Raw genomic sequence first — 8,545 nt, 5'->3', positions numbered from 1 at the left:
ACTGCTCCCCAGGCAGGGCTTTGGAAAGCACAGCATGTGTTTGGACTGCCTTGATGGTCTTGGAAGTCTTCCAGCCTTTATGGTTCTCAGTGGAATTTGCTCCTGGAACTGCTGTGCAGAGCAGCATCACTGGGGGAATGGGGTGCTTAGCAGTGGGGTTTAACCTCCTGCACAGGGTGAGTACTTCAGGGATGGAAATGGATCCAGGAGTTCTCTGCAAGGCACTCCAAAAGGAAAGGAGAGGGAACAGGCTCTGCCTGAAAGCCAGGGGAGGTGGCCTTGCTCAGGGCAAGGCAGAGCCCAGCTGCACTGGGATTGCCTTGGAACAGGCCCCGAGGCAGCTGGGAGCCGCTGGGGGAGGATCGGGGCTGGTGGCACCGTGGCAGGCATCCCCTGCACACCACTGGTGCAGAGACCCCAGGGGGACCCCCCTGGCATCTGGAGGGGAGGAGCAGAGCTGGAGCAGGAAACAGAAGACTTTGGGACAGCATCAAGAGTCAAGAGTAAGTTCAGGCCCAGCTGAGCAGGGGAGACATCATTCTGGTCCCTGATGGCCAAAAACACCTGGTCAGGGATGTGAAGGTGGAGAGAAGCCTTGGCTGCAGAGCCCATGGGACTGTGAATGTGAGTACCCCAGAGAAGTGACCAACACCAAGAACAGGATCAAGTCCCTGAACTTAAGAGAGCAGATTTGGGGTTGTTCAGGGATCTGCTTGGTAAAATCCTATGTGAGACATCTCTGGAGGCCAAGGAGGCCAGGACATCCAGACTCCTATGGTGTGAGACTTCCAATGGGCACCCAGCACCAACCCCAAAAACTGTTTAGACACAGACTGGGCAGATAAATGACCAAAACTGCATGAAACCAGAAGAAAATCTGACTGCAAATCAAGCACAGTGTGCTGTAAACACCTGAACACATCAGGAGTCCTTTAGCTTTCCCTCCAGAGCAGTTGTCTGTGTGCAGGGATCTCCCTTTGAGCAGGGCCATCCCTCTAGACACCCCTCAGCTGACATCAGGCATTGATGGGCTGGCAGGTAACTTTTTTTGCACACATGTGACATTTAAAGCATGTTCACAATAATCTTTGTATCCCCTAATAAGTGTAGTAAATAGAACTGACCACCAATTCAGCTGCACTTAGTGTTTTCCATATCCAAATTTATGGCTCAGAACTCAATAAACTCCTTCAGCTCTGTCTGAGCTCTTCTCCTGCCACCCCCTTGCCCCTCAGAGCCAAAGGGGCTTTAGGGACCCCATGTGGGTGCCATGTCCGTGGACAGCAGGTGGTGACAGCCACACTGGGGTGTGGGACAAAGGAGTTACTCCCAGGAACTGGGGGGACCCAAGGACTGCTCAGTGCTGTGGGCTCTGGGGAGCTGCCTGCACACACTGCCCTGACCATCCAGAGCACTTGGGAGCCTCTCTGAGGCTGGCAGTGGAATATTTCTGGTCTTGATGCCACATCAGGACCAGGGACTTCGAGAAAATAGAGATGTGAGCTGAAACAGTCAGCTTTTTCTTCTCCTCTTAATGAGGACCAGCTCTTCCCAAACCACTGCCAGCAGATGTCCCTTCAGTGTTTTCTTACCCCAGCCAAGGCAGAGAAGTGCACATTTTTTGTTGACAGGCTCTGTGCTGTTTTATCATCATTAACATCAGCAAGTTTCCCCCTAATGTCTACCATCTCTTTGCCCTGATGTAATTCAAACCTGGCCTTCCTTTTCCTGACACAGCTTGTGCCTTTCTTCTTCCCAGTGCCTGGTGTGACCTCTCCCCTCCACCAGGGCTGAGGGACTCCAGCCACGAGACCCCAGACCTGAAACAGCTCAAGGACCCCGTTCAGAGCCCTCACCCAGCATGGCTCCAGCAGGACAGAGCAGGAGAGCACAAACCAGCTGGGAGTGTTTGGAGCTGGAGCAGTTTAAGGCCGTGGGAAGGGCTGTGGATGTGCGGCGTGGGCACCCCAGGGATGGAGGGTGAGGAAGAGGAGAGGGATGCTGAGATTCATCCTCACTTCTGCTGCCACCAGTGCTGGGGTGAGGAGGGACTGGAGCTGTTCCTGGGGCCACTCAGTGCAGCTCATGCCCTTCTAGCCTGAAGCCCTGCTGCCCTCAGCCTGGATCTGGAGCTGATCCTGTTCTCAGCAGAGTTTTGGTTTGATAACTGGCAGTGCTGCCAGTGTTACCACAGTGCCTGTTCTGTACCCAAACACTGGGCTCCCATCCAAATGCACAGATTTGTCTCTGGGCTCACCAGGGACACCCCTGTTTGGGGCAGGACTAGGAGCAGTGGGGCTGCTGTGTGCCCCACACATCGCTGGGGTCAGACCTTGGCTTGTGCCATGGGACAAGTGCATCTGGAGAGGGACTTTGGACAAGGGAAATGGCTTCACATTGCCAGGGCAGGGACAGATGGGATATTGGGAAGGAATTCCTCCCTCTGAGAGTGGGCAGGTCCTGGCACAGGTGCCCAGAGAAGCTGTGGCTGCCCCTGGATCCCTGGAAGTGTCCAAGGCCAGGTTGGACAGGGCTGGGAGCAACCTGGGATGGTGGAAGGTGTCCCTGCCCATGGGAGGGGGGTGGAATGAGAAGTTCTCTAAGGTTCCTTCCAATCCAAACCCTCCTGTGACTCCGTGAATATCTGGTCAGCTGCAAGGGCACTGCAAATGCAGCTCATCTAACACAGCCTGTCCTTGCCGTGTGTTTAAATCCATCTAAGAATCACTTGGGAGCAGAGTGGATTGGTTTAAACCACTCCAAGCTGTGAAATCAAGGATAAATGTCTGAATTTCAAGAACCAACCATGTTTCTTCAGCACCTCCACACGTGTTTGCATGGTCAGTGCTTCTGCAGGCTTGGAAGAACAAGTTGTGAGCAACAATCAGATTTAAATACTGCAATCTCTTTGCAGGAAGGAAAAACTACTTTTCCTGGAGATTTGGCAAGTTCCAGTAGAACTGTGGCCCGCTCCTTTGCTGCAGGGATGCATTACCCAATCTCTCTTACCAGTTCATCTTCACACTCCTCCCGTGCCAGCCCCTCCTCCTCGCCCTCGTCCCCGTTGAGCGGCTCCTCCACGGTGGCCTCGGCCTCGGAGGCCGTGTCCTCCTGGGACACCTCGTTCTTGCTGCTCTCCACCTTCTTCCGGGCCTCTGTGGGGGCAACAGCCACGTCAGGGCTGGCACCCAGGGCCACAGCCTGACCCTGGGACAGGGCTGGCAACCAGGGCCACAGCCTGACCCTGGGACAGGGCTGGCAACCAGGGCCACAGCCTGACCCTGGGACAGGGCTGGCACCCAGGGCCACAGCCTGACCCTGGGACAGAGAGCCCCACATCCACTGGGGGGGAAATAATAATGGTGGGAACACTTCCTGCCATGGGGAGTTCTGCTGATTTTGAGCAGGCAGCCCGGGACACCATGGAGAGGGCAGAGAAGGTTCTACATCCCCCAGCAGGATGGTGGGAGCCAGGGATAGGGACAGGGACGGGGACAGGGACAGGGACGGGGATAGGGACAGGGATAGAATAGGGGCAGGGATAGAGACAGGGATAGGGGTAGGGATATGGATGGGACAGGAATAGGGATAAGGAAAGGGGTAGGAAAGGGGTAGTGTAGGGTAAGATAAGATATGGGTAGGACAGGGATGGGATGGGATGGGATGGGATGGGATGGGATGGGATATGATATGATATGATAGGATAGGATGGGATAGGATAGGATAGGATAGGATAGGATAGGATAGGATAGGATAGGATGGGATAGGATAGGATAGGATATGATAGGATAGGATAGGCTGGGATAGGATAGGATAGGATAGGATAGGATAGGATAGGATAGGATAGGATAGGATAGGATAGGATAGGATATCCCCTAGGGATAGGGATAGGGGAGGATAGAATAGGATAAAATAGAAATAGGACAGGAAATAAATAGGAAAGCAATGGGAAAGGAAAGGAAAGGAAAGCAATGGGAAAGGAAAGGAAAGGAAAGGAAAGGAAAGGAAAGGAAAGGAAAGGAAAGGAAAGGAAAGGAAAGGAAAGGAAAGGAAAGGAAAGGAAAGGAAAGGAAAGGAAAGGAAAGGAAAGGAAAGGAAAGGAAAGGAAAGGAAAGGAAAGGAAAGGAAAGGAAAGGAAAGGAAAGGAAAGGAAAGGAAAGGAACAGAGGATCATAGGATACAATACGATAGCATACGACAGAGTAAAATAGAATAGTAGACCAAAAAATGCAAACTAAAAAAATACAAACTATATGACAAAAGAAAAAAAATCTCATCATTTTAAACCCCAACTCTGTAATCTCAGGAGTTGTGTGTGTATAATTTTGGCCTGTGCTTCTACCCTGGAACCTGGAGGTTGACACTTCCCTGTCAGAACCTGTAGGAATTTGTGATGCCCAAGGCCAGCCCCGAGGCATCCCCACCCCCACTGACCTGCAGACAGTTTCTGTTCCTCAGCAATCTGCTCCAGCCGGCCCAGGAGAGCATCAATGTTGGATTTGATCTGTGTCAGCTCCGTTTTGATTGTCTGCAGCTCGCTGCTCTTCACTTGGGGGGAGGAAGGAAGGAAAGGAAGGCATTCAGCGCCCTGCAGAGCAGCCCCACCCCACACCTCCCCCAGGGCAGCTCCCTGAGCAGGCAGAAAAAACAGGGGGGAACTCCAGGCTGGGAACTGGCAGGGAAGCTGGGGGCTGCTCCCAAAAGAGCCTGGGGGTGCTGTGTCCAGGCAGGCTGCAGAGGCCAACCCCAGGCTTTGGCACCCTTTGGCTACAGGTGCTCTATAGCTCCTCCAGAATTTACACTAATATTTACATTAAAATTTTTTTGAAAGCAAATCAAATCATTGGATCATTTACCTTCCTGAAACACCCTTGGAACCCCAAGGAGTAGAGCTCCTGGGTTCTGTGAAACTGGATTTTTATGTTGATTTTAAATACACGGGAAGAAATAAATCTAAAACTTCTAAAATGTTTCTCCCTGTCACCCCGTGTATAAGAATCAAACCTTTTGGTACAATTACACTTCTGGCAGCCTTTCTAAATCCAGTAATGCGGCTGCCATCAGGAATGTTTTTAATTTATACAGATCAAGCCTGAGCCTTTTAGTGGCTGGAGTGGAATAAGTATGGAATAAGCAGTTGTACCCCACAATAAATTCGGATTCTTTGACCATCACACCGAATCCCCGTCTCTCTCTCTCTTCATCGCCCACACTGCACCTTCCCCAGGTGCACCCCCCGCAGCCGGGCTGCTGTTTCCAGGTGTTCGGAGGCGTTTTTGGAGCTCCCTGTGCTGTGCCCAGCCCTGGCACACACTCACACTTGAGCTTGGCCGAGCTGTTGGCGATGGCGGCCGACCTGGCGAAGAGCTTGACGGGCAGCGAGGCCTTGACGCGCCGCACCAGGGGGATGGTGACGCGCGGCCGCTTCACCGGCACCACCCGCGGCACCGGCGACACCCGGCCCCGGTACTCGAAGATCCTGAGGGGAAGGGAGGGGAGGGGAGCCAGGTGGGGCCGGGGCAGCCGAGCCGTGGGGCGCCCCAGCCCGAGCCCCGCAGCGTTCCCGGTGATTGGGATGCCACCCCACAGGCTGGGCTGGACCCCCGCCCCCAAATCCCTCCTGCCCCCAAATCCCTCCTGCCCCCAAATCCCTCCTGCCCCTAAATCCCTCCTGTTTCCAAATCCCTCCTGCTCCCAAATCCCTCCTGCCCCTAAATCCCTCCTGCTCCCAAATCCCTCCTGCCCCCAAACCCCTCCCGTCCCCACCCCACAAAGCCCCTCGGGCTGGGGTCTCACCTGTCGTAGAAGTCGTCTCTGTAATAGTCATAGTCGAAGTCGTAGCCACTGCAGAGACACGGCATCAGGGGTTAATTAGTGCTGGTAATTCATTATTGTTGCTCCCTCACTGCCTGCTGGGCCATCAAGGATAAATAAATGGATCCCGTTCATGAGGGACTGTGCCGGCTGCAGGAAGCTGGGCTTGGCCCAGGAGGAGGACTGGGGGCTGAAGGCAGAGGAGGGTGGTGTTGGCAGAGGGGTGTTAACCTGCTTATCTCAAGGAGGAGCAAGAAGATGCGTGTGGAGAAAAGTCGGGACAAAGGGGTTATTTATGGGGATATTTATTGATTTAAACCTCTTTCCCCCCAGGCAGACAATGATCACGTCCTATTTTCTTAAGCCTGAGCTGCATTTTAACCCAAAGTGGGAGCATTCCCCACTCCCTGGAGACCCAGTAACACTTTCCCCCTTGCTGCAGGCAGTTTTTCACAAGGCAGCACAAACCAGGTGGTTTGACCCCACACACTGGGAGCAGCTGCCCCAGCTGAACGCAGCACCCTTCCCTGGGGTGCTGAGCTCCTCAACTCCGGCCAATTCAGACGTGATGCTGGTGGTCTCCTCTCTGCTCTCAACAAACAGAACCTGTGCAGCCCCAAAAAGCAAAGTCTGTCCTGCCTCCTGGAAGTGGCTGAAAAGAATGAGAGATTGGTGGGGGAGAGGGAAGGGCTGAGCCACGAGGGACTGGGGACAGGGAAGGATGGCCACCCAAGAGCGTAGCTGAGAGTTAATCTGGTGTCCTGCATCTTTGACAGAAGTGGCAAGAACAATGTGTGGCTGACTGGGGTGGCTGGTGGGAAGCATGGTTTGGACCAGGAATTCCATGTCTGTCCTGCCTATTGTGGCACTGAGCTTCCCAGCCAGTGCTCAGTTTCAGTAACTGGCTGGTTTCTGAAAGATGATTTTTCCACGTCCCTTGGGTTCCCCAGATGCCTGTGGCAGCATCTGGAGACCCAGCCTGTGCCCAGGGGGGACCTGAGCACCTGTGACATGGTTGGAGACACCACAGCTGCTTTGGGGCCAAAGAACTGGTGCCAGGGTTAAGGACAAGGAGGTGGCTCGTGCACCTCCTGCCCCAGTCATGCCCTGCCCTGGGGACTTCAGTGAGGAGATATTCCATAAAGCTGGGCCTTATCCCCGAGCAGCTGCTGCCTGAGCCATTCCCAGCTGGCTGGGGATGGGATGGGCAGTGCAGGGTCTCACTGCTGAGCAAGGAGACTGGTGGGGAGATGTGACTGTGGAGGTGTGATCACCACAACCCTCCCAGATTCCACTGCATGGTGGAAAAGAGCCATTTTTGACAGACAAATTCCAGATTCTTTTCCGGCCTTCCTCTTCTGATCTGAGTTGTAGCCAACATTCCTGCTGGGTTCAGAGGAGACAGAAACATCCCACAGCCTCTGTCCCAACCTCTGCCTCATCTGTGTTTATTTATTCCCTGTCTGGATTGAAAGGGAAAGGCAATTCCTCCCAGGGCAGCTGTTGCTGGAATGAACCCAGCTGTTTGTGGGGCTGAGAGGATGGAGATCACAGAACAAGGCACTTCCATGGAGCTTTTCATAGTGGGTAACTGGATTTTTCTTCTAACCCAGAGTGAAACCTGGAGATACAAAAACCCTCCAAGAAAATAGCTCCCCTCAGCCTGCCAATTCACTTTGATCACTGAGGATGTTTGACTCCAGGTCTGTTTGAATCCAATAAATACAAAATACCATCAAAATAGGAAGCCATTTCAAAGGAAAATTGAAGTAGGATGCTTCTACGCTGTCAGACTCTCTCTCTTCAATTTTTTCCCCCTCCTTAGATGCGACTCAAATGAAATTGCTGCAATTTTGTAATATTTTCAATCCTGACAGGCTCTGGTGAAGTGCTTCTGGCTCTCTCCAGCTGAGCCAGTGTTGTCCCCAGTCCCAGGCAAGAGGAGATAGTGCAATCTCCCTGTGGCTCCAGGGCTCCCCGAGGGATGAAGCAGAGCCTTCATCCACAGCACAAACTCCCTCTGATACCTTGGGTTTTAAGTTTTTCTGTTCTGTTTTGGTGTGCAGCTTTTAGCTTTATATTAAGTGTCACTAGGATCTTGTCACAGGGTGGTGGAGACAAAACAATCCTGTTCTAGCTGGAGACTCAAGGACAATCCCTTCAAACTTCAGGCCCAAAGCATAAACAACGTGAGAAGAGGAGGGCAGGCAAGCAAGCAAGGAGGATGAAACTTCATCATTTGAAGCTGTTAATTGGGCAGTTGGCTCCTATATGCAAATGGACTAAAACTTATAAAACTCTGAGATCTCATGACCAAGCTCTGTTTTGCTTCCATCTTGGAGCCATCTGGGCAGAGCCACGACTGTGGCTCTGGTACTGCCAGGGTGTGGCCTTTGAAGGCACCTCAATAAATACCCATTTTATTCCTCTGAACTCCGTCCAGCCTCTGTTCCAGCTCCTTGAAGCATCACCTCCATGAGGAGCTGCTCCTCCTGGGAAGCTCTCTGTGGCTTGGAGACCAGGAGGCAGCTTTGGAGCATTTGTTCATAAACAACACAAAGCTTGGGGGTGTTGGGCAAAATTCTGAGATGCCCAAATTCCTTTTTCCTGACCCCAATTCACACTCCTGGTCTGACCCAGAAATTCTCCAAGCCTTTGCTCCCCAGCAGAGCTGTGGGATCAGCACATGGGCAGCTCCGTGGGGCTGTGGGGATGGAGAGGAGCTGCAGCT

At 52.9% G+C, this 8,545-nt stretch overlaps 1 protein-coding gene across 5 annotated transcripts in view; it reads right to left on the bottom strand.

Moving 5' to 3' along the window:
• Window positions 1-8,545, bottom strand: part of RALY (RALY heterogeneous nuclear ribonucleoprotein) — a 129,832-nt gene that overhangs the window by 2,723 nt on the left and 118,564 nt on the right. For all 5 annotated transcript variants that reach the window (XM_053958492.1, XM_053958493.1, XM_053958496.1 and 2 more), the window contains 4 exons: window positions 5,797-5,844; window positions 5,319-5,479; window positions 4,435-4,548; window positions 3,010-3,155 (listed from right to left, as the gene is read on the bottom strand). In XM_053958492.1, the coding sequence (XP_053814467.1) occupies window positions 3,010-3,155; window positions 4,435-4,548; window positions 5,319-5,479; window positions 5,797-5,844 (469 nt within the window). The remainder of the gene's footprint in view (window positions 1-3,009; window positions 3,156-4,434; window positions 4,549-5,318; window positions 5,480-5,796; window positions 5,845-8,545) is intronic.

This window comes from Vidua chalybeata, chromosome 17 (assembly GCF_026979565.1).
Source record: "Vidua chalybeata isolate OUT-0048 chromosome 17, bVidCha1 merged haplotype, whole genome shotgun sequence".
NCBI lineage: Eukaryota > Metazoa > Chordata > Aves > Passeriformes > Viduidae > Vidua > Vidua chalybeata.
The sequence above is the reverse complement of the archived record's forward strand: the minus strand, read 5'-3'. Positions and strand labels throughout refer to the sequence as shown.